Source organism: Cryptomeria japonica, chromosome 8 (assembly GCF_030272615.1).
Source record: "Cryptomeria japonica chromosome 8, Sugi_1.0, whole genome shotgun sequence".
Classification (NCBI taxonomy): Eukaryota; Viridiplantae; Streptophyta; class Pinopsida; order Cupressales; family Cupressaceae; genus Cryptomeria; species Cryptomeria japonica.
The window spans coordinates 174,891,950-174,918,724 of NC_081412.1; the positions used below are offsets into that span (position 1 = coordinate 174,891,950).

The 26,775-nt window shown below is 36.4% G+C and overlaps 1 protein-coding gene across 1 annotated transcript; it reads right to left on the reverse strand.

Annotated features, from left to right (window-relative positions):
- Positions 1-1,892: 1,892 nt before the first annotated feature.
- LOC131857583 (uncharacterized) lies at positions 1,893-26,570 on the reverse strand. The gene is made up of 4 exons (XM_059210266.1): positions 26,434-26,570; positions 26,070-26,245; positions 14,579-14,672; positions 1,893-2,126 (listed from the first exon to the last, which is right to left on the reverse strand). The coding sequence occupies exons 2-4, from the start codon at positions 26,159-26,161 to the stop codon at positions 1,893-1,895; spliced, it is 420 nt and encodes a 139-aa protein (XP_059066249.1). The 5' UTR covers positions 26,162-26,245; positions 26,434-26,570.
- Between the last annotated feature and the right edge of the window lie 205 nt (positions 26,571-26,775).

The following is a 26,775-nucleotide window of genomic DNA, read 5'->3' on the forward strand; positions in this document are numbered from 1 at the left end:
GAGCCTTTCGACTGAGAAGACTAATCCTTCCCTTTGTTCTTCGCAGAAGATTTGGCAGAGAACACTTGCTCGGTGGAGGGGGAACTGGTATTTGCTTCCAAACTGCTGGCGCGACCGATCTTGCTGTAAAAACTTGTTACAAAGATCGAAAAACTTCAAATCAACGTCAGTGGAAGAGATATTGAGTGTTTCGATGAAATGCTCATACAAGCGTGGGAGACTCTTCAAAGTAATGACCACCATATCTTCTTCCTCCATTTTTCGACCAATAGCTTCCAGCTGGTCGCAAATATCCTTGATCTTTGTCAGATGCTTCTGAAGAGATGTTTTCTCATCCATCATGATCGTGAAGAGCATATTCTTAAGAAAGAACGCTCTCTTCTTGTCAGAGGTTTCATGAAGACTCTTCAAATGATCCCATATTTCCTTCGAAGTTTTGTTGGACGATACCTGAGGTAGCTGCTCATCGGTAACAGAGAGTTTGATGAGCATGACGGCTTCTCGGTGCGCTCATCCCATTTTTCCTGATCTTTTCCAGTAGTGTCTGGACGTTGAGACGTGCCTAGAACAACTGCATCAAGACATCGATACTCAAAAATCGTTAACATACGCTGCTTCCAAGTGTTGTAGTTGTGGCCATTGAATTTCTGGCTGCTTTCGAGCATTATATTCATCAACGATGCCATCATGTACGTCGAGGTCGAACTAGTGAAGGCATGAATTCCAAGGGACGAAAACTAGTAGATGAAAACAGAGGGTTTTTAAAGAATTCTCGAATAGAAACTGAAACCCTAGCACGGTTTTCGAGGCAAAATTTTTCTGGAAAATTGAAAGCAACCTAGTTGAGGTTTCAAAAAACCCACTCAAAAGTTGCAATTAGAATAAAATTTCATCTTGAAACAGAGGGTCAAAACCTTAGGTGAATGTGCAGAAGCACTAGCCGCGAAAAAAAAAGACCCAGAAAAAACAGGCAAATACCTAGAAAAGCTTACGAAAAACCCAGAAAAACCCAGGTGAAAGTTTTCTGAGAATGATTTTTTCACAAAACCTAGCCGCAAAAAAAGATTACTAAGGGTATAGTTTAAACTTTAAACCCTAGGTGGTAGAATGTGTTGTAGGTCGAACAGATAAACACAAGTCCAGACCGCGGGCCAACGAAAAAACAAATCCACGATTTTAACACTATTTTAACAAAAAACGGCGCCAAAACAAATCCGCTCAGAAAATCGCAATTTGCAGGTCGCGAAAATACAGAAGCTGTGTTTGGAGAAAAATAGCCACCGAAAAAAAACGCTGTGCGATTTTTTTCCCTTTTTTTTAAAAATCGCGCAGGAGCAGAAAACTCTAGATCGCGCGACAGAAAATTCGCGATTTATACCAGGAAAAAGCGCAAATCGTGTTAAAAACGCGAAAAATGAAAAACGCGGGACAGAGAAATCGTAGCAGGGAATAACACGAAAAATCGTGGGTTAAAAACGAAAAATCGAGTTGCAAATGGTGGAAAAGCCACGTGGGGCTTGGCACAGAAAACCCTAAAATGGGTTTCTGATAATTTTAGAAAATATTAAATAGAACAGAATTTTCGAAAAATCCCCTTACCCTAGCTCTGATACCATGTGAAAATCAAATTCACTGGTAAAAATATGTTAGTTCATATTAACTGGTAAAGATTACAATTTATAGAAATACAAAACACTGTAGAAATTAATGATATTACCTACTGTTACCTATTTTTCGCTCCTGGCTGAAAAATAGGTTGAGAGATGCTAGCATGAACAAAGGAAAGCTAGTGTTTACTAATTCTCTATTTTTGTGTTTTAAAGATGGTGTTTCTAAGTACTTCTAGTCTGTAACAACAAAGAGAGAAACATCTCATTGCAAAAGAAAGTATTTTATTCATATTCAAAATTGCGTCCCACACAAGGAGCCGTGGGACTAGCTACGTGCATCCAGTACAGAAAGGAAATATACATATATGTATGCACAAGTACAAAGGAAAAAATGAGGAAAGGCATGTCAAGAATGGAACCAGTCATTGCCTGAATGACTGGAACAGTTGAGGTACGCTCGTCGTCGCCTTTGTCTTGCTGCTCCACCCTGGTCCATTGATGCTTTCCTTCTGATATCTGCAAAAAGTTGAAACAAACAATGTGTTAGAACATTTTGTTCTAAGCAATAGCTGGCTGCATTTCTGACATATGTACTAATGCACGCATATATATATATGATCCCTACATACATCGAATGCATATAACTCGCATCACAAAGGAATCTCCAAAGGCAAAAAATCAGATCAAAGGAAAGTCACCATAAATATGCATTTTTGCTAACAGGTTTGCTTCATGTGCAGGAAAAGGAAAAAGGACAGTTTGCTGGTCATAAAATTCACTAAGATGAGTGGAGATGAATGCGGCTCCCACAAGGGTTGAGCCCAGCTCATGTGAGGAATGGCAAGGTTTCATACAATCAAATCATGTCAGGGCTGGTAATAAAAGGAAGAAGAGTAACAAAAACGCAAGTATGCAATCACATTATCAAATATCTGCCTATGATCAACATCTACAAATGATCAACAAGACGACATTTTATGCATCAAGCCTAAAAGATTCTTATGATAAGCTGGAAAAGGCGTGATTGATCAGACATTTCAACAAATTCAAGACAGCTGCGTCCTTGGAAATAATATGCAGATTTTAAGAGAATAATGTTTAAATGGCAGCTACAGTTTTCATAAAATATCTATTTTTAATGCACAGCATTGAATGGCAGATGACAAAAGGAGGGTTTTTAATGTTTGTTTTTCACCATTTTCAGTCCAAACAGTCATTCAGAGATGCACACAGCAGTGAAGTTATCAAAGGAGTACACAGTGGTCATGATCAGACAAGTCTTGTTGACCCATTTTTGTTTTGGTCAACTGGGTAAACACAAGTCCTTTGCCTAAGGTGGAGGTCAATGTTGAATGTGTTTACAAATATCCTGCAATTTATTCAGGCTGCATTCAAACTTGTGCTTTTGATTGTGGGGAGAATTTTATGAGTCATCTCAGTGTGGGATCACCAGACTTATTAGCAGTGGTCTTTTAAACCTCCGAAACAGGTAAAATAGAACAGCATGATTGGATGAAAGATGAAGCAGATGCTGCAAATAAGAGTTTTTCAGGTCAACTTGCTTATGTAAAACATTCATTGGCTGAGATCATGCCAAACAAGCTACAGTTTCCGAAATGAGAAAGAAACAAGATACCAAAGCTGAAAAGATTGCGATGCAGAATTCAATGTTTTTCTTGACCCAAAGGCAGCAAAGCAGGGGCTTAGTGGACAGCCATTTTCAGGACCTGATATTGGTGGTATTGGTGGAAATGCAACGCCTAGGCTATTTGCAAGGTGGATCTATTGTTCCAGTAGGTCCCTGCATTCAACATACAGGTGAAGCAAAGCTCACTGACACTCTAATACTCCTTGTGGCTCTAGACGAGCAAGGAAAAGCAGAAGGAATAACTTTTGAAGATAATGGTGATGGATATGAATACCAGCAAGGACAATTCATTTTGACATATTATGAAGCAGATTTATCTTCCTCTACAGTTTCTGTAATAGTTTCTAGAACTGAAGGATTATGGAAGAGGCCAAAACGTAAATTGCATGTGCAATTGCTGCTTGGTGAGGGGGCCAAGATTGAGGCATGGGGCCAAGATGGAGAAAAGATAAAATTTGAGGTTCTTCCTGCAGCTTAGGTTGAGAACCTTGTAGCTGAAGGTCAGAAACAGCACAGCTTAAAGATTGCCCAAGCAATTCGCCCTCCAGATGGAGAAGAGCACCATGCAGAAAAGGGAACTGAACTCTCTAGGACCCCTGTTGACCTTGAGAGTGGTCCAGAGACACTCCTTAGGCAATCATCTGACCTCGATAGGGCAAAAAATAAATAAATAAATAAATAAATAAAATGTACTTTGATGAGGATAAAGGAGATGCGGTAGATCCTCACAAATGGAGTCCAGATGCAGTGTTTGAGATGGTCATCAGTCTTGACAAGTCAAAAGGATATGAATGGGACATGTTGACTAGTGACTTGGAGTTGGTTGAGCGCATAGATGGACACAATGACATAGTTTATGGAACATATGACCCAAAATATTTAAGCAAGTGGCACTCAAAAAGAGATTTTTTGTTTTCTCGGCAATGGCTCTGTGATCAAGATGGAGCATATATTATCTTGCAAACTTCAAACTACACACAAGAAAATTTCCCCAAAAGTCTGGTATTAGCCGAATGAAGCTAAACTCAACTGTTTGGGAAATCACAAATGCAAGTGCAAGACAAAATAAAGGAGGTCTGAAATCTGTTGTGAGTCAAACAATGGAATTAAGTTCCACAGGCTGGGGACGTTGGAGGAAGAGATGTTATGCCAAATTTGAAAAAACTATTCCATATGTCCTGCTATGTCAAGTAGCAGGTTTGAGAGAGTACTTTGGAGCAAATCCTGGTCTCAGTCTTGAGGCATTACCTGTAACAGCCAAAAAGAAAGCTCAAGGGGATTCAGACATCAAGGTTGAACTTCTTGAAATTTTTTAACTGGAAGAAGAGATTGAAGGACTTCATCAAAAGCTTCAGAAATGTGACCAAGTACAACAGGCAATGAGCAAAATGGAAACAAATCACTTCGAATTTGAGGAAGAATTTAAGTGTTTTCAAAATTATTCCTTGGAGAGAGTAAAGAATTTTGAAACTGCACTATTGAACTACTACAAATGACAAAGAGCGAGAAGTATGTAACTAAATACTGCAATAAAATCAGAACCAGAGCAAAAAAATGCAAGAAATCAAGGGATAGAAGGAGGAGTTTCAAACATATATTTTTATGTTTATCTATTTCTTCAAGGTTTTTCGAAATATTCAGATTAAGTTTGAAAAGCCATGCATGATTCAGAAAAAACGAATTTTCCTTCTAGAATCAGTAAAAGATAGCAGACCTGTGCAGAATAACAGATGCAAGGTGGAAGGATCGCGCCCAGCAAGGAAGCTGAGCTCCGAACACCCAGAAAGTACCCAGAAACGCAAGAGATTTTCACAGCGGCTCCATAAAATGAGCCCGAAACTAGCAAAAACGCAGACAAAGAGCAGGCCGTAAGCAAAAAAAGGAGACCCAGCAGTCATTTCGGCACCCAGAACAGAGAAGAAACCGACATTTTCTTCTCCCCACGCCCAGCTCAAACCCTAGCGGCGCCCAGAAGGATGCAGAACGAAGTTTCCAGAAATCGAACATCAAAAGTGAAGAGCAAATGAACTTTAGGGTTATGTTTCCCCTAAAATATCTTCAAAAAAAATCGCCATGTTTCCTTCGCATTCTTTCTCCTCTCTTCTATGCCACGTTATTTGTTGGAAGCCATATGGTAAGGTTCGCATATGCTTCCAAGTGATTTTAATCACTTTAGCACTTTGTAAATCTTTTGCTTCTTAAGTGATCTTATATCACTTAGTTTCCCCCCCTTTCAAATTTCTTAGCAAGTTAACATTTAAAACTCAAAAATACGCCCTCAAGGAGATGTAAGCAAATGTTGCTTTTAAAGTTTCTCTTTTTTATTATTATTTATCATTACCTGACCAAGCATAAGTTTGATTTTATTTTTATTTTATATTTAAAAAATAATAAAATATAATAAAAAAAAATTTATTTATTAAAGTGTAAATCAACACTTTTATTAAATATATTTTTTATTACATTCTATTATTTAATAAATAAAAATAATAAAATTGTGTTATTAAAGTGATTTATTTATTTTGTCACTTTAAATAAAACGATTCTATTATTTTTATTTTATTAAGACCTTTAAATATAAATGAAAAATAAAGTCAAACAAATGTCTGACCAGATAATAATAATTTTTTTTTAAAAATCACTTTATTAGATATTTTGTTTGGAGATCAGGCAGGGATATTTTTTGCATTTATGAGGGCTTGCAGGCCTGTCAGAGACATTTCAGGGTCATTTATGTTGCATTTATGAGGTTTTATGGTTGCAGAATGGATGACTTAACCTTTTGGCTCAGGTTTATCCCTTTTCAGATATTTTTGAGGCCCAAAAAGTAGGTTTTTTGAGTTTGCTCGACCTAAAATGAAGAGGTGGAGTCTTCTTGATAACTTTGGAAAAAGGCATATATACTGGGAACCTTCATTTTTGTAAAGGTTCTGATTCATTCATCTTGGAGCAGACTGTAATTTTTTATTTCTCTCTGCAGGAAGGGATGTCTTTGTAACACATTTTTAGGATTTATAAAGCTTGGTGATACCTGTTTGGCAAGGATAATAGCTTGGTTTACTCCTCTACTCCTCATCTTTCTCTGTTACTGCATCTTCAGGGTTAGTCAGTTCTTTGGTGGTTGGCTTTTGCCCCCCTTAAAATTTACATTTCCTTTTGATGCCTTATGCAGAAACATATATACTACTTGCAGGTCATTAGCTGTGTTTTAATGATTAATAGTCTTAGGTTGTGAAAAGGTTTTTTCCCCTCTTAGGACTGTGATTATCCAGCTTGCTTATGAAGCATTGATGCAAGGGTCATGGGTTGTTGGTTAGTGTAAAAAAGGGTTTATTATCATTGTTGTACTGTGTGTCTTTTGCTTAGATAGATTTCAAAAAGAATACCATCTGGTGCAATCACCTTAGATTCAGATTTTAGTTTTACATTTTCTCCTCCTTACTCTTTTCCTTGAAGAAATTGTTAGTTTAGGTGCAGAATCTGAAAAGAACCAGCTTACTCTGGAGGTTCACTCCATTTTTTAGGCAACCCACAGGCCTAGGAGGGTTCCCATGTGTCACAAGCCTGTTGAGTTGATAGCTTAGCAAATAGGGGTGCAGGTTCAAGTGATAACACCTACCTCTATCTACCTAATACTGTAGATACATTAATGAAATCTAACAACCTAAGTTGACCATTAACAATATAAGAAATTATTATTCTAACAAAATCAATTCCTCAACACATACCCTTTTTACGCACCACCAATCAATTCATAATCACAACGCACAAAACATACGTTTTTTTACTTCACCTTTAAACACACTACCATCACTGAAAAAAACTGACTCAACTATCTTTTGAAATTTCAAAACAAACAAAACATTTCAGCTGTGTTAAAAAAACAATTTTACACTTTATCACAAAGCAAAATTAAGATGTTTTAGCTTTGAAGATTCTATCAAAAATGGCACGCACATTTCAAATCGTTTCTAAGGATGATTGTCAGCTAGCAACCCGCCTATAGAAGCCCAATGAACAAAAATTCCCCTCAACAAAAAAAATAAATTGTTCCCATAGCATTATTTACGTCTCCGCACAGCTTAAAAAAATATGTTTAACTCAACCCTATAAAAAGAAAACCACTGCCGATATCCCACCAAAGAACATTTTTCACCAAATGCCTTAAATGCACAACAAAATAACTTTTCAGAAAAAATGAACCTATGCTAATACATGTGCCACCACTATACTCTTACAAAAGATTTGATACCACACATAGCTGAACCTATGCATTAGAAAACATTCTACGATTCCAAAAAAGCCAAAAAAAAAATTCCAATAACACGTAAAGATATCCCAAAAAAACTTGTAGCTTCCTGACATCGAAGCTGAACAAATCTGAGCAAGTGCAGAAACAGTTCCTCTAAACCTCTCCAAACTTTATCGAATAACTTCTTGTGATTTGAAAGATCATAAACACAAGGCATTGGAAAAATATACGATCATAAACATTCAAGAGATGACATGGCATACAAACTGACAAAGCAGCTGACAGGTAAAAAAGTAAGCATCCAAGCAGCTCAAATAGTCAAACAAGCAGCTCAACTCAAACTCAAACTCTGAAACTCAACAACTGACCTTTGACATCAATGACAAAATGCTCAACACAAATAAGGATGAGGGAAGAAGATGTACCAAAAACTGCTTTTAAATGTCATTATGGGCATTTTGAATTTTTAGTTCTACCAATTAGCCTCACAAATGCCCCAGCCACTTTTCAATCCTGCATGAATCATGTTTTTTGCAAGCAATTGAGAAAATTCCTTCTTATATTTTTTGATGATATCCTCATATATAGCAAGACATGGGAAGAGCACTTTAAACATATTGTGGAAGTCTTGAGCATTTTAGAATTAGAATCATTGTTTGCCAAAGCCTCAAAATGTGAGTTTGGCCTTGAAGAAATACTTTACTTGGGTCATAAAATCAATGCAGAGGGAGTAAGTGTCAATGAAGAGAAAATTAGAGCCATTAAGGAATGGCCAACACCCAAAACCCTAACCCAACTTAGGGGCTTTGTGGGATTATGCAGCTACTACAGGCACTTTGTGAAATGGTTTTCCAAAATTGCTGCTCCTCTTACCGATTTAACCAAAAAGGGAGCCTTTGTGTGGAATGAAGCATCCCGGCAAGCTTTTGAAAAGCTTAAGGAGGCAATGAGCACCTATCCAGTCTTAGCCATTCCAGATTTCACACTACCCTTCAAACTACAATGCGATGCTTTCGGAGAGCCCTGGAGTTGGGGCAGTTCTCATGCAAAACAAGCACCCTATAGCATTTGAAAGCCATAAACTTACAGAAACAGAAAGGCACTACTCCATATATGATAAAGAAATGTTGGCCATCATGCATGCCTTGGCCAAATTTCGTTAGTACGAATTGGTGAAGTGGCCTATGAGTTAGAGCTACCTGAGAATAGTAAAATTCACAATGTTTTCCATGTCTCACGAATTAAAAGGGCTCTTCAACAGCATGTAACTCCATGTGCGGAACTACCACCATTAGATTATGAGCGCAAATTGGTATTGGAACTCGCGACTATCCTCAATATGTGAGAGAAAAAGTTGAGAAATAAAACTATTCCAGAATTTTTAGTTAAGTGGAAAGATTTACCTGAGGAGGATGCAACATGGGAAGGAGAGGAGGTTTTCAACCATCCAAGTCTTAAATTGCTTGAGGACAAGCAAAATCGGGTAGGGCGAACTGTCATGTTCCAACCCTAATATCCCTTGTATTGTATTTGAATCAGTTATGTACAATGACTAAAATCTCCATTTATCCTTTATGCAATAAAAATAATATTCAATCATATATATATATATATATATTGATTGTTGCTTGGTGGAATGTTTCTTTAACGAAGACTTAACCAAATAACTAATAGTTGTGATTGACCAAAGGGCCATTAACCTTTTGGAAAGAACGGATAAGAAAAAGACGCCTCTCTTTAGAGATACGTCTCCCTCCAACAAAGAGACACAGCAAATGAAGGGCTTTAAGAGGCGCCATCAGGTGCCAAGGAGTAATAGGATAGGAGAAAAAAAAGATTTCGCACAGGGCCAGCAAGTTCAGTCTTCAAAAGAGCAATACCCTAGCGCACTGTGTCACAGTAACATCATTCTGAATATTTATTAGAATCTTATCTGTATGCTGTTATGATTCACAGTGACAGAATTACAATCATAAAGAATACTATTAAATAACTTCAGAAATCTTCAGACAATTGGCACAAATAACATAAGCAGGTTAATATACTGAATTTACAAATTAATGGTAACTTACACAGGCAAATAAATGTTATCTCAGCAATTAATAGTAATTTCTCACAATAAATACAAGATGTGTACAGTAATATGAAAGGCTATGAATGAAACATGAATTCTCAAATCATTAAGAAAATACTGATAAAAATATTAAGTATTTAAATTAGAATTACAGTGCTTACTTGTGAGGGAGGGAATGGAGGTGTAATGGAGAGGTTAAGAGAGACTCATAAGTTGGCTGTCCTAGAACAACCCCAGAGGCGTCTAGGACCTTGAGAGCACTTAACTTGAGGAGTCTAGCAACATGGTTACAGCCTCATCCCAAACTCACAAGGTAAGTCAGCCATGAAGAAGGTTGATATATGAGGAGATCAGTTAGAGTCACCAAGTGGAGCAAGAAGGTTGGAGGAAACAAACTCTCTTGGGGTTGGGTAGAGAGACTCTAAAACAGTCCTCATAGTATCCTCCTTCCAAACATCATGTTTATATATATTGGAATTCATATCATAATGTTAAACTTGCAAATCAAAGGAATGTATCTATTTGCATATTGTTTTATTGTTATATGCAGGAAACTATATTTAATCTTATGTTTCTAAGTTGACTAGGTATAATGTCTAACCCTAACTTTATAATTTTCTGATACATATTACAGAATTTAGAAGGGGGCATTACACACTTGGAATATTCTTTGCAAGTTAGCATTGAGTGGGGAAGCCTAATTTGGCCAACAACAAGACCTTCAGACACTTGGCATGAAGTGAGAAAGAATCTCACTATTTATAGTGGTGTAAGAAGCTCTATGACAGTGTAAAAGATGTAAAAACCCATCTTGGACTATGTGTAAGAAATGGGTAGCCTTTTTTGACATAAGGAGTTGTTATTTTGTCTTCTGGTTGGCTGTTTTTTTCCCTAGATGAAGTTGGATGCCCAAGTCCATGAGAAAGCCTTGGAGCTTCTAGAAAGATGCTTGTAACTCCTGGACACTTGTCATGAGGTATCTTTTGCATGTAGAGCACTTGGCTCATGGTTTTAGTCCATGGTATTGGAAACCATTTACAGTTTCTTGTATTACTTTTTACTATGTATTGAAGCTTGGAGTAGGAGGAAAGTAAGTTGTTTTGCAGGTTGACGAAGTAATGGAGTGCTGTAGAAATTCAGAGAGAAGTCGTATTGATATAACTCTATTTAAGGATCAATACAAGCTTTGGATCTCATTGGGTGTGGATATTTTTCCTCAAGGGTTTCTCCACGTATATCTTATGTAATGGTTTGCATCTCCTTTTTGGTTATTTGCATTTGCATCTATGATTTAGCACTGTTTTGTACTTGGATGCTTTGACTTTGCAACATACTTTCACTTGTAAGTTATATCCTATTTCTACACTTTTGCAATTTAGAATGGCCAGTCACTTGTACAATCAGCATACAATAGTGAAAAGTATAAAGGAATGTAAAAAAAGCACTGCAAAGGCAACCACATAAGAAAAGACAAATATTTATCCCAGTGAAACCCAAAATGGGAAAAACTACAGCAAAAAGTATTCTTTATTCAGCAATGTCAATATAGACAAGAAACTCTCTTGGAAGACTGATGCTATCTACAACTCCTCTCAACTATGTGAAGTGCTGCAACCTCCCCATCCCTGCCTATGGATGATGATTTTCTCTTCCTCTCAACAAAAAAAGAATGCATGGAATAATGCTCTGTTTCAAAACCCTCTGATCATTATGTTTGGCAATGGACGAATTATAAAATTTGGAGATAGTTTTTAGAATCCTCACTTTCAAAATTTCAATGTTTAGTCTTCCTTAAACAGTCCTTGGTTCTTTGGCCCATTTGATACCTCATAACCTTGTTCCACATGCCATTAAAAATGAAAAGCATATCTCCAGGACTGCAACTTCATTTTAATGTTTAGAACTTTACAGGACCAAACAAATGAATTTTTGGCTAAATTATTCTGTGTGTAAAGCAAGTGGTCTAATTTCTCTAATTCAAAAATAGCTTATTTTGACATCATATGGCTTATCTATGACCAAAACATGCTAGACTTATTTTCTTGCATTTAGGAGATTAAAGGTTCGTAGGTAGGTTAGGATTTCAAAAAGCCTCATTTAATATCTCAGACCACATTTATATTTCAAGAGTGGATTATAGCTTCTACTCTGAGATTCCCTGGTTAGCATATGCACATGGGTGAACTAATCTGCAGATACTCACTATTTCATGTCAAACACTCATCAAATATAGGCGTCTGGGCAACTTAGCAAATGATATCTACCTTTCTCAATGGAAATTTGAGGGGCCACGAGATTTTTGGGATCTGAACATTTCATTTTTCAAGCAGTCAACTTGGTCTTTTTCTAAGGTTTGCAGGTAAAAGATTGTCCATAAATGATTCTTTCATTGGGGGATCTCCAAAATCATGAGCAACAGCATTGGCACATTTGGTGCAATTTCTAAAAAGCTTAGAAGGCAAATAGAGGTGAAAAAACAGTCTATAAGAACCGTTGCATATTAAGATTGTATTTATTTAATGTACCTTCAAGGGACAATGTCTATTTGGAGAGAGTAGAATTGGAATAGAGGGAAGGCCTTCTATGAGTGTATAGGAAAGGATTTTTTATTTTTTATAATTTAGTGAGGCACAAGGTGGATAACCCCCAGAGTGCACAAAAAAGGTGAGGGTCCTTGGAATGCACCGGCAAAGGATTGTTGGCGGCAATATTGTACATGAAAATAAAACTAGCTAATTGAGTCATAATTGTGTTGGTTAGTTGGCAACCGAGGGGTGGTAGTTGCGGTGCGACGGTTGGCGCTTGCACCCCCTCGGCATCTTTATATACTTCGGAATGTAACTTGTAAACGAGGACTGATGAATGGAATAACATCTGATATATTGCATCTGATATCTATGGCATTATTATTCTGCGTTACGTGTTTTATCCGTGTGCTTTAAGTTATTCACCCGAGAGGGTAAACAAGGATGCCTCAATCTATTTGGACAGCACAATCTTATTTCAATTATAAAGTTCTATGTATGAATGCTTCTTCAAGGATAAAGCAATCAAGGTAAGGTTTCAAGTTATTTACATTACCAACTCTTCTTATTGTATGGTAGAGATGAAATGGTGGATCATGTTAGATAAATTGATACTTCTCAAGCAAGAATTGGCTCTGTTACTCAAATCTGAATTCATGTGTTTCCATAAAAAGGTTGAGTCCTTGGTCCTGGGGGTACAAACACAATTGATAGAATTGCATCTTTCATAGAATTTCTGTTCTTTTTCTATTGATAAAATGATGTAATTTGGTCCCCTAAAGTAATAAAAGAGGCATCTTTTCAAGATAAAAATCATCAAACCTTTGCATATATTTTTAAAATGCAGAGTATTTTTATAATATATCTAACATTTTTGTATCAAATTTCATGCCTATGTGAGGTCATTTGTGTGTAGGACCACCAATGAACAATTAATAGTCAAAATCCTTAATTAAGCATACAGATCAATAGGTCAGTTTCGCATATGCTTTCTACACTTAACATGCTCAAATCAGTTGCACGTATGCAGTGACATGATCACTTTGGTGCTGACATCAGATTCTTATTTGCCTATACAGTCTTTTTCATCTTTCAATTTTCAGGGCTAAGATTAGGATGATGCTTCTAAAATTTAGCATACCTCCTTTTTTAATTTTCAGTTCCTTCTTGTAAATGTTCTGCATCGTACTGGCCTCATGGAACCACAAGCTAGCATCTTACTCTACTTTGATTGTTCCCTGTATGGGACATTATTATTTTTTTTGTGTTCACCGTATGCAAGTGTCTTCTTTTTCATTGCTTATATGCAAGGGAAGATTATCATATATTCTTATATTTTATGACATTGTCCAATGGTAATACACTACTATTTTGTTTCATGACAAGCTTTGTCTCTGTCTTATTCTTCTCTTTTGTTTCATCATGTTATATTTTTTTATCAATTAAATTTGCCTTTCATAAGAACACACTATTACCTACATGGGATGGGAATGGCAACCTTGTTGCTCACAATAGCATTTTCACAGAGCTAAACTTTTTAGTACTCCAGGATTATCTATCTTTCCTCTTGTATGTCTATTATGTATCCTAACCGGTACCAATTTTATCCATGCGAATATCACAATGTTTCGCGTACATTTGATGTAAGAAACAATCAAGTATGAGGATTGAATTTACAGAACTATAAAATATATTGGTAGCTAATGAGCCAGGTTTTCATAAAGATACATGTTCAATATATTTAAATATTTTTATTTTTTACTTTATATTTTGTTTATCATGCAATTTGCCAGTGCAAAGCCCATTAAGTGTTATATTATATATATAGAATTTCCTCTATTACCTTTAGCTAAATTTGCAGAAAAGTAGGAAGAGACTGATTACCACATGGGACTTTTCTGTTCTTGGCATTTACTGTCCAACAGAATGATGTAGAAATGTCAGTATGGATTAACAAGTTCAGTACTGGTTCTAGGAAAATACTGTGGCTGCTAAAATTGATCAAAGAAACAATCATGGTTCCTATGGATCCTCTAGTTGGGCTTTCAATTTTCTACCTCTACAACCAAAACTCTAGACCATCCATTCAAACTTGTGATGGTTGTTTTTTCAAGTCTAATTATGGACAACACTGTTCAATTACTTGTATTCCTGTAAATTATTGAGAACCTTATTGCAAGTTTGTATAAATTTACATTTTAGTTATAGCTAATTGTACTTTCTATGCAAATGGTCCCAAGGTCACCATTTATACAAGGCTCAACCATGACTGCTTCCATGGTCTTCATCTTCTCTTCAATCTTCGTTCATTATATCAAATGGTCGTCAACATAGGCAATTTTAATAGTTTCATTGGGAGTAATGGTAGCAGTTAACATTATCTACATAAGTAACATGAATAGTTTCATTGGGAGTAATGAAGCAGTTATAATGATAACATTAAAAATTAAAACAGATATAGAGACTTACAAAGAGCTCTCTTGTTTCTTGCCATTCTATAAATGTTTCTTGAGAAATCAGTATAAGTGATGCCTCAATATATAACTCTAATTCTGCGCAATGCCTGCACAAACATACCATATATATCTATTCAACTTTCTGAAATGTTTGTCACTGCAAGTAAATTTATCATTGCATTAGAATAATGGTAGTTGTTAAGATAGTATCTGAAATAAAGTTTACATTATTTAAAAACCAAACTTAGTTTCCTTTGATGGATTCTTCTTGGCCTATTATGTGATTGGTATGATTGATTCTACAACAAATTAGAATGAACCCAATTGCAGCAACTTATGCGCTATAGTTTCTAACCTTTCAAACTAGTACGGTGATATCATATTGAGGGTCATTCAAAGAGGAAACTGAATTTATAGCAGCCCCAATAGCTACTTTCACTGAAACCTGAATGCAACAGGTTATACCATACTGCAAGAACCATTTCAGATAAATAGAAAAATCCAAATTAAAAAGAATGAAAATGAAAATGGACGTGTCTCATCAATACTGAACAATTTCAGGTGCTTGTGCAAACCTATGCAACAACAATAGCATATTTCTATTGGATATTAATAATCCAACAAGAGATAGGTATATTGTCTCCATACAATCCTGTGCTTATTTGTTGATTGATCCTAGACTACAGTGATTGCAAGGACAAAATGGATTTATCGAAGAAGTATTTTTCTGATCCTTTGCCAATATCCTCTATGCCTGTTCTAAAATGGACACCTTGGAATAGGATATGGACATACATCAAAGCAAAATCCAAGGGGGATCTTTGTTATCTATTGTTGTTGAAAATGTTTAAGTAGACATGTATGAATAATGTGAACGCATATACTATTGGTGTGAATAAGTTACATTACCTAACTAGTTCACTAGTAGGTCTTATTCACATGTTAAGTATACTCAGGTCCTAGGAATCTTTCTAGAAGTCTTAGTTGTCATGTGACCTTATCTTGGCATTTACTTGTCTTAGGTCATTTAATATTTATCATGTTAGTTTCTCAAGTCACAGGATTAAGACACATGTCATAATCTTGTCTATTCCTTCCTATCAAGCTTGCCTATATAAGCAAGGCCTCATATGTACATTTTGTATGTCCATTATCAATCTAATCCATTGTGCCCATAATCAAGCAATATTTTGCTCTTGTTGCTTTCTTGTGGAACACATCTTTTGGTTTTGCATGTGATCCTAAATGATTGAGTCCATTGGTGACTCTAACATGGTATTAGAGCTTCAGATCTACAAGCACCTTCTCAAATCCGGGAGATAATCAGGCTTGAGATTTTGTTGGGTGCACTTTGGTGCAAATTGGACCTCACCATTGAGATTTTTTTTTGTGGCTTTATATTGCAAGTTCATTTTGATTATGTTAGTACAAATCTAAGCTCACCACTGAGTTTGGATTGTCCAAGAAATTCAGACATGACTTTTATTTCACTCAATTTGGCCATTGTATGATACATTTTCAAATTGGGATTTGAAGCTCAAATTTGGTGAACAGCCTTTTATTGGAGCACTTTTAGCCCAGATGGATGCTGTCATTGCATTCAAAAGACCTGAAAACTCCTAATTTCATATAAAATTTGTCCACTTTTTACGAATTTGATTTTCAGCAAATTTTTATTTTGCTAGGAGGGTCGTCACTACAAGCTAAATTTAAAATTTAAAAAAATAAATCATAACTTCTGATCTAGAATTCAGATTTTTGTGAACAAAATATCATTGTAAAGTTGTTATTGTGTACTTTCTAGTGGTGTAGGTTTCATTATCCTATCTAGCTGGTGAGAGTTATTATTATTTGAAGTCAAATCTTCATTTTTGCCTCTCATAACTTTTCATCCTACATCTCCATTTTTTTGTGATTCTTGCATTGTTGTAATGGTATTGAAGAGCTCTTTCAATCCATCCATGCACTTGTTCCATATTCAACTCAAGGTACATTTTATTCAGTTTTTGCCATATTTGCATTCTGAATGATTACTTGGACATCTTGACACTAGGGAAGGTGTTTTTAATCAAATCACTTCATTTTAGCCCCATTTCATGTTATGACATCTAATTCAATCATTTGAGAGTGTATCATTATTGTAATAATGGGTTATGCAATTCATCCTCCTTAATCATTATTACTAAGGACAATTATGAGTCTTGGCAAAAAGGCATCCTGACACGTTGTAGGTGGCTCAATTTTTTTCCTCATCTTTATAGACTCATCTCTAAGCCAAAGACACAATGGAAGAAATCAATTTGAGGTAATGAAAATGATCATATTGTAGGATTGATTAGAACAAGCATCTTTAAAGAGACCTACAATCTTATCTCAAGAATCAGATGCCCATGCACATTTTGGACCAAGATTTGGGAGATCTATGGAGATCCACATAATCCTCCATTCCCAAATGATCATGCATCAAATTTCCTCATTCCAATTGATGACATTGATAATCTACCCTTTGATGATGATACATTAGAGGAGCTTGAATATGATGCAACACTTGAGCATCTTGATAATCTAGAGCCCTCTCTTGCAGCTCCCATTTCTTCAATTGAGATCACATATCTATCTTCTGTTGTTGATTCATCATAGCAGGTAATTCATTATCTTTCAAATTTATCTTTGTGGGATGACTACTTCATAGGTATTTCAGATTAGTTTGTGGAGTCTCACATTTCAGATTTGGAGTACCAATTTGAGGGGTTATATCTCTTCTTTGATGACAATCATGGTACAATTATTGTCTCATCATCTTTTCCTTTGGATCTAATTCAACATCAATTAGCACTTGATCTTGGTTTGTCACCTTCATCAGTGATTACACATGTACTTGATTTGATTGTGGCATCATCATCTATCAAGGACTTGGCAACACAGGAGCAGATTTTAGAGACACAATCTTCGTACATTTGGATTCTTCTTCCTACCAATTCCAATCTGGAATCGGAAGCATTCTTGCATTTGTACTTGTTCTACCTTTTTCCCAAAGGGAGAAATGTTGGTTGTAGGCATTAGATAATGTTTTGTCTTCAAGCATTTGCCATTTTTGCAAGAGAGTATACATTGTCAAGGGGCTAGATAGTCTCTCTTTCCTTCCTATAGAGGGATAATTGATTTTCTTCTTGTGATGGATCTCATCCACATGGGGGCTCTTGTGATCTCCATCCATCACTTGTTCATGTTTGTTTGCATCTTTTTTCTCTTTTGGAGAGGAGTTTTGTCTCATTGAGTTTTCTTCTTTTTCTCTATTTGTGAGAGATTGGGTACCTAACATGGCCTTATAATCGGGACTCATAATTATAATAATCATGATCCATGCATCATTTACATTTATCTACTACTCCATAAGTTGCATAAGGGGGGATGTTGTTGTGAATAAGGTATTTTACATAACTAGTTCATCAGTAGGTCTTATTCACATGTTACGTTTACTTAGATCCTAGGAATCATTTTAGAAGTCTTAGTTGTCATGTGATCTTATCTTGGCATTTACTTCTTGTCATAGGTCATTTAATATTTATCAAGTTAGTCATCTCAAATCATAGGATTAAGAAACATGTCATAATATTGTCTAATCATACCTATCAACCTTGCCTATATAAGCAAGGTATCATATATACATTTCGTATGTCCAATATCAATCTAATCCATTCTTCTCATAATCAGACAATATTTTGCTCTTGTTGCTCTCTTGTGTAAGGCATCTTTTGGTTTTGCAGGTCATCCTAGAGGATTGAGTTGATTGGTGACCATATACAAGGCACTGAACTATTTGACATATTGCCCCAAGGAAATGTGGTCTCATGGAATCCTTGTCACATCTTGGTAAACTCTATACTTTATTTTATGTTAATTGCCTATTGTCTTGATGTAATTTGGATGAAGGTGAAACCCTAGCATTAAGGCTAAGATCATACTTTTATTTTGATGTTTGTATGGACTTTATGACAAATGTCATGAACCTAATACTTTAATTGTCAATTGGGGTAATTGTCAAGTAGTTGAGAGTTGTGAATTTAATAGTTTCGTTTTTTATTTACAACATAGTTGCATCTATACATATATGCTATATTTGTTAGACTACCAAGTACGGACATTTGTGTGGCAGTATTGAATGAGTTTTGTAGGTCGCAATGTGCAACAAAAGGTGGACCTCCAACCTATTGCGTGTACAAACTTTAAACCTTGTAAACTAGTCTGAGAATTAGGAGGTCAAGCCATCCTAGTTGCACCACTCAAATGAGAATTTTCCTTGTAAAATGCACATAATGTCTTGACCAAAAGTCACTCTACTCCAGTTGAATAGTTAACCTCTCCCCTCTTCTATAAACACTCACACTAGAAATTATTTTATAAACAACAAAAAATACATAAATAAAATGAAAGAAGAAATAAAAAGAAAATCAAAATCAAAATACTATGAAAATAAAACACAAGGAATGAAAAAAAGAAAAGAAGCAAAAAAGGGATGAAAATTAAAAAACCAAAAAAATATTGCAAGTTGTAGCATTTTTCATCAACCAATAGAAGGCATTAAAGAAGGGCATTTTTTCTCCTTTCCACTGCAAGAGATAGCCCATAATAATGAGAGGGGTGCTGGTAAGAATAAGAAGGTTGTGCCATTAATAGGTACAACATCCTAGTTCCTAGGCTATCGAAAATCATAAAGTCGTGTGGAAAAAATGGGTGCTCTAGGTTGTTATTAAACTCTCACGACCCCCTTATTTGCTCTTTCAAGCTTCTTCTTGGTGAGAGCAAGGAGTAGGAAGGGAGAACAAAGGGATTTTGAGTGCTTGCAGTTGTAATAGGTGGAAAAATAATGTAATATGTCATCTAAATAGATAAACTACCAATTGTCTATATAATTCTACTCTAATCAAAGAAAGATATCTAAGCATTGAGCCCCCAAAATGTACTCAAAGTATTAGGTAACATCCATTATGAATGGATTTGTTGCCACAACACACTACATGCCAAAATTTGTGGAAGATATTGGTGATACAATGGATTCATAATAAATAAGAACCAAACTTGTGCAGTGATTATAGTTCCTTCCTCAAGCCTTTTGCTTGGAAGGGAGGGAACCCCTTGGTTATTTTTGTTAAGATGTCTCCACTACCACCTTGAAGCTATATACCCAAGGAATATTCGACATTGAACTACCCCCATGATATAAAAACTATAACCAGAAGCTATTGCATAATTCTCCACAATGAATCTATTTCTCACTATATAGTCCTCATGATATGTGATGGGACTATTTACAATTCACCTTAGAAGGATTAGTAGGTTGAACCAATGACAACCAGAGATTCCAGTAAGTTCGGGTTGAAGATGACCCTGGTGTGAAATTCTAAGATATTTGACAAGTGACAAGTAATCATTAAATCGTGCTAATGTTTGATGCCTAAACTATTGCAAGGGATTAGTTGGCATTCACCTAGTTCACAAAGGTGAAGGATCACCAAGGACTACCCTAGTTATGATATAGGAACGATTGAGTAGGTTGTTACTCTATTGTGTGGGTAATAGTAACCGGAGCTAATTGTTGCATCAAGAGAGTTATCAAGTAGTCACCTATAGCATGGGGGTGATTTATGCCAAGTGCTACCCATATTGTGAAGAAGTTAGCTAACAATATCACTAACGTCACAAGGTATCATACATCAAAAGCTACTTCTTCTTGGTGGACAAACTTGTTGTTGATAGCCTAAGGGCGATTGAAGTTGGAATCCATTGTATTGGCTAGGTTCACTATTTGAGAAATCTCCCAAATCCATACGACCTTTTGGGATTGAGGACAGACTCCAATGTAGTATGAGGTACACTGAATCCTCTTAATATTTCTTCAATGGTGTACTTAATCTGAATTTAGTAGTGAATTCGTTAAACAATACAAGGTAAGCGGAAACTTGCAAGTACTGTGTGAAAAGTGGACAATAGAAGAACTCGAAACAAGAGTTGTATGCATCAAAAGTCACCATCAACTTATCCAAAATGAGTTTTATACACCTATTTGGAATCCCAACAGTCCCCAAATTCCAACAAATTCGAGATAAAGAGTTTTGGAGAATAAAACAATAAACAAAACTATGAAAACTATGAAATTAGGTACCCAACTTGGCAGGGTCATAACTCCTTGCTTGATGCTTGAAATTTGAAACAACTTACACCATCGGAAAGGTCTCAAAGAGATCTAATTTTACTCCCTTAAAACTAATGTCTTTGGATATTTGATTTAAAGGACCGACAACACTTTCGACCCCAAATTTCACTCCAAAGACATCCGAAAATGCAATTTATTGGAATGTAGAAAATATTGAAAAATTAGATTTTTGGTTTCTCTCAGTTTTGTCACCTCCAAATTGCTATGAACCACTCCTGACATGCATTGGATTATCCTCGAATTGCTCTGGATCATTCCTCTCCCCTTGAAAGTCAATAGGCCCCCATTGCACTAGCCTACTACAATAGATAAGGAAAACATACAAGGGAATTTGTGTGCCACAAAGAGTCTTCACATGAACATCAACAATCTGATCACTTACTAACGGAACGGTGGTTTCAAGATTCAAATCTTCAGCATAGATTCTATCAGCAACCTCTAAAGTATCCAATAAAGGTGGAAAACATGGACGAAGCAATTCCACATTAAAAATAGGATGAATCCCCAAAAATGGTGGGGTGCTCAATTCAAAAGCATTCTCTCCAATCTTCTTTAGAATAGTATATGGTCCATACCGCAAAGGATGAAGCTTCTTATGTGGCCACTAAAGTCTCTCCTTCTGAAGATGAAGCCCACCTTAAAGTGGTGTGGTGTACGATGTTGATCATGTCGCTCCTCATATTTCTAATTGGCCTGCTACACTATCTCGTGAACCTAATTTTGAAGATGACAAATTTTCTCAACAAACTTAGAAGCTCAGTCTATCTCCTTCTCTGGATATGATGACAGCTCATTTTCTTTGTCGCCCACCTTAAAGTGGTGTGGTGTACAATGTTGATCATGCCGCTCCTTATATTTCTAATTGGCCTGCTACACTATCTCATGAACCCAATTTTGAAGATGACAAATTTTCTCAACAAACTTAGAAGCTCAGTCTATCTCCTTCTCTAGATATGATGGCAGCTTGTTTTCAGTGACTAGAAGAGAAATATCCAAAGGAGCTAAAGGCTGATATCCCAAACAGACCTCAAATAGACTGTGTCCAATAGTATCATGGATTGCACGATTGTAGCTATCCTGTACATATGTGAGACTATCATCCCAAGTGCAAGGATGACGAGAATGATACATATGAAGGATGTGATCAATCATGCAGTTAACTACCTTAGTCTATCCGTTCGTCTGTGGATGGAATGTTGTAGACTTTGTGAGCTTGGTATCCATCATTGCCCAAAGTGTTGACCAAAATTTCCCAACAAATTTGTTATCCTTATCAGAAATGATGTTTTGTGGTAGCCCAAATTGAACCCAAACATGGGTAAAGAGCAACTTGGTAGTGTCTTCTATGGAGACCCCTTTCTTGCAGGCTACGACAATGGCCATTTTGGAAAACTTACCCACTACAACATAAACACAGTCACGACCATGTTTGGTAGTGTGTAAACCAGACAATAAAATCCATGGAGACAGATTGCCAAGGTCTATCTAGAATAGAAAGTGGCATAAAATTTTCCCTTTTTCTATTTGCAGGTTTTGCAATGGCACATGCTACACATGATCGAATATAAGAAATGACATCATGTTGCATCTTGGGCCAGTAGAAATACCTCTAAAGCACAGCAAAAGTATTGCCAATGCCAAATGTCCTGCAATGCGACTATAATGTACCTACCATATCATCTTTGCCCTCTCTTTTGTAGGGACACATATATGACCCCTATAGCAAAGAATGTCATTCTATAGGTAAAAGTCAGGAACTTGATTACCTTTTGTCAGCTGAATGTAGACTTAAGAGAAATCATCATCCCTAGCATACATATCAAGCCAATTTGTTGTTTCACACCCACAAGAGTCCAGTACCATAAGTAGTGCTGCAATTGGAGGTCTACTCATGCAATCTGAAACCTTGTTACTGCTACCCTTTTTGTGACGAATATTGATGTGAAATTGTTGCAAGTATACAAACCACCTTTGATGTCTATCATTCAGCAACTACCCTTGTGTTTGCGAAAATTGCAAGAGTGTATGATTTGAATGGATGATAGTTTCTTTGCCTAGAATGTAATGCTTCCATTGTTTGCAGGCCTACACAATTGCATACATCTCCTTGTCATATGTGAAATACCGACAAGCTGTACTAGAAAATGTTTCACTATGATAGGCCACCGGATGACCATGCTGCATGAGAACTACTCCCAGTACATAATCAGATGCATCTGTCTCAATCTCAAAAGGTTGTTGCAGATCTGGAAGTGCCAAGATTGGTGTTGAACATAACCTTCTCTTCAATCCCTCAACAACTCACTGTTGTACCTCTGTCCAAACAAATTTTGCCTTAGATCCACCCTAGAGTACTTGAATCATAGGCCATGCCAAATGAGAGAATGCAACTACAAACCTCCGCTAAAAATTAGCCAATCCCAAGAAGCTACAAAGCTTTGTGATATTCTTGGGAGAAGGCCAAACCTTGATGACCTGAATCTTTGTAGGATCAACATGAAAACCCCTACTGTCCACAATGCAACCCAAATATTGGATGCTCTAAAAGAACACTTTTCTCTATTGGCATAGAGTTTATGTTGCTACAATGTTGAGTGTACCTACTCAACATGTTGTAGATGTTCATCTCATGTCTTACTAAAGATGAGTATGTCATCTAAGTAAACCACCACAAAAGAATCAGTGAAGGGTCTGAGAATATCATTCATCATTTCATGAAAGTGATAGGGGCGTTTGTCAGCCCAAAAGGCATTACCAACCACTCAAACAATCCTTCTTTTGACTTGAAGGCAGTTTTCCAAACATCCATAGGATAAATTGGCACTTGGTGGTATCCGGACTTCAAATCACTTTTAGTGAACTTAGCCCCACGTAGCTAGTCTAGAAGATCATCAATTTGAGGGATTGACTATCTGTTCTTCACAGTGATCTTGTTCAAAGCACGATAATCAATGCATGGTCTCCACGTGCCATCTTTCTTTCTAGCCAAAACAATTGGGCTGCCACAAGGGGATGCACGTAGCTGGATATGACCCTTCTAAATTAATTCTTCAATTTGTCGTTTGATCTCATCATTTTCCATAACTGATCTCCTATACAATGGCCCATTTGGTAAGGGTGTCCCTGGAATGATATCAATTGAATGCTTCACCTAACAATGTAGTGGAACCCCTATTGGTGAAGTGAAGATATTTTAATATCTTATCAACATTGAATCCATTTGTTTTTGTTGAGCAAAGTTGGTTGTTGTTATAGTGTTATTGTTACCTATGATTTTCTTTTCATCTTCCAATTGTATCATCAACAATACAGAAACTCCAGTATGAGCAATCAAATGTCAACATTGTTTTGCACTAATTAAAGAAGCAGACTTTGTAGGACTTACCTCAAGAATTTGATATTTTTGTCCATCCACCTTGACAATAACACTATGTGGCCTTAATTCATATACACCATGGCATTGATACATATATGGCTGCCCCAACAACACATCACATATGTCCAAGGGTGCTACATTGCAAATGACTTCATCTTTGAATGGTTTGATGGAATTGGATAAGCAACACTGTTTGTTTATCTGGATATCCCTTTCTTGACTCACCAAGCCCATGGAGTATGGTTGTGGATGAGGTTTTGTCTTCAAGTTTAACCTCTTTACAACTTTAGCAGAGATTAGATTCTTCTAACTCCCACTGTCAACTATGAAGTGTAGGGCTTTCCCATTCACCCACATCTGTGAATGAAATAAACGTTCCTCATCGTCCTGATGTATAATTTTCGCAATGGCAATGGTGGCATAAGGATTTGCTTCAGTAATTATTTCACCACTTTTCTATTCAAAGGGGTCTGCAGGCAACATGTTAGCCTCTTGCTCTACTTCATATGTTTATGTCATCAACATTTTTGCAGCCTTGCAATCCTTCGTATTATGCCAAGTACTTTTGTGGATATCACACCACATACCTGTATCCTTAGGTGTATTTTCTCATGTTCCATGTTGGTGATTGAGAGGTGGACTTGTTGGTAGTAGCTTGGTTTCTTGAGAATTTGCTGCTATTTTCTCCCTTGAATTTACTATTTGGGGTCGAAAGTACCGTCGGTCCCTTAAATCAAATAGCTGAAGGCATTAGTTTTAAGGGATTGAAATTAGATCTCTTCGAGACCTTTCCAACAGTGTAAGCAGTTTCGAATTCCGCTCCAAAGACCTCAGAAAATGCAATTTTCTAGAACATAGAAAATACTGAAAAAATAGATTTTAGGTTTTTCTTTGTTTTGTCACCTCCAGACTGCTTTGGACAACTCTTGACATGCTCTGGATCATCCTCGGACTACTCTAGATGAGTACTTGACTCTGATGGGTGAAGGGCAGACCCCCGATGTACTGTGCGATACATCGAGTCCTTTTCCCAGTTAATCCTTGGAAATATTTGTCATTAATGGAGTCCATGACCTTGGCCCTTCGTAGGATTATTCTCAAGATAGCTTGCAAGGTTCACTTGGTTGGGGTGGACAAAGCAATGGCTCACTCAGTTGGGTTTGCTGCACCCATGACAATGGTAAATGGAAATCCGAGTAACCAGGATGCTAGTTATGACTAGAGAAGTTCTTGTTCACCTAGTTATGATCAGACAAGTTCTTATTCACCTATAGGTACCCAAAGATATGGTCTTTATACTTTGACTATTATGTTGCATGACATTGTAATTGAATACACTTAATATTTATGATGCTGATTAATATAGATTCTGCATTTACATGTTTTATTGTTTTAAAAAAAAATTGCTGTCATGGCTAGGATTTTGCAATCCTATGGTTGGAGGTATGCTTAATATTTATGATGCTGATTAATATAGATTCTGCATTTATATGTTTATTGTTTAAAAAAAAATTGCTGTCATGGCTGGGATTTTGCAATCCCATGGTTGAAGGTATGCTTAATATTTATGATGCTGATTAATATAGATTCTACACTTACATGTTTTATTGTTTTAAAAAAAAATGCTGTCATGGCTGGGATTTTACAATCCAATGGTTGAAGGTATGCACAAAATGGATTTCTTTTTAAAGGATTTACAAACTTTCAAGCAAAGGCAATTGGGAAGTGTAAAGCCAAATTCCACAACTTTTGCTAGCGTCCCGCCTGCCTGTGTAAAAATGGGAGCTTTGGAATAGGGTGTGGACATCTACCAAAGCATCAAGGAAGGGGGATTTTTCTTAATGTTATATACAAGCACTGCCAACATTTTCTAGGGCATGTACATAAGTTACTTAAACTTCTTCAAGTCCATACCTATGTTGCTCTGCCTGTTTTACAGGCAACCTCCTCTCCTTACAACTAAAGACGGCATCCTCACTGTCAAGCTTTGACGTTGGACATCCCATCCTCTATGAGTAAAAGCGAATGTGAATATTCTATAAGCGATGAGAGCGTGCACAGAGCAATGAGTAGTTGTAGGGAACAATTTGCTGCAATTGAAATGTTTGAAAAGAAAAATGACAAAATTAATCAAAGGGCTGAAATGTAACATGCCATGAGCAGAAACAAATTTGGATATGCATTGTGGTGCCTGCTGCACATGATCAAATTAAACAAAACAAAAATTGCAGATGGAACAGAGCCCAGCGTAACCTCAAGGATCCTTTTCGAAAGACACCTGTAAAATTTTCTGTTATAGCCTAATTCAGTTTCACCAAATTATTGTGAAGGATGAATATTTGCCCTCTGCACGCTTCCACGCGTAGAATTGTAATTAGAAAATGGATTTAATTTTCCGTCTGTTCTGGGATCTGATTCACGCCACCCAATAATAACTGGAAATATATGATTGATATTGTTGGAAATATATATTTGATATTGTAAATATTTAATCTTTTAAACAATTTCTATTAATGATATATTAATGCTTGGATTTAATTACGTTTAGAGTTAAGGTTTCATTAAAATTAAAATTAGGGTTGAGGTTGTAAGATAAAATTGAGGCTAGGATTAGGATTAT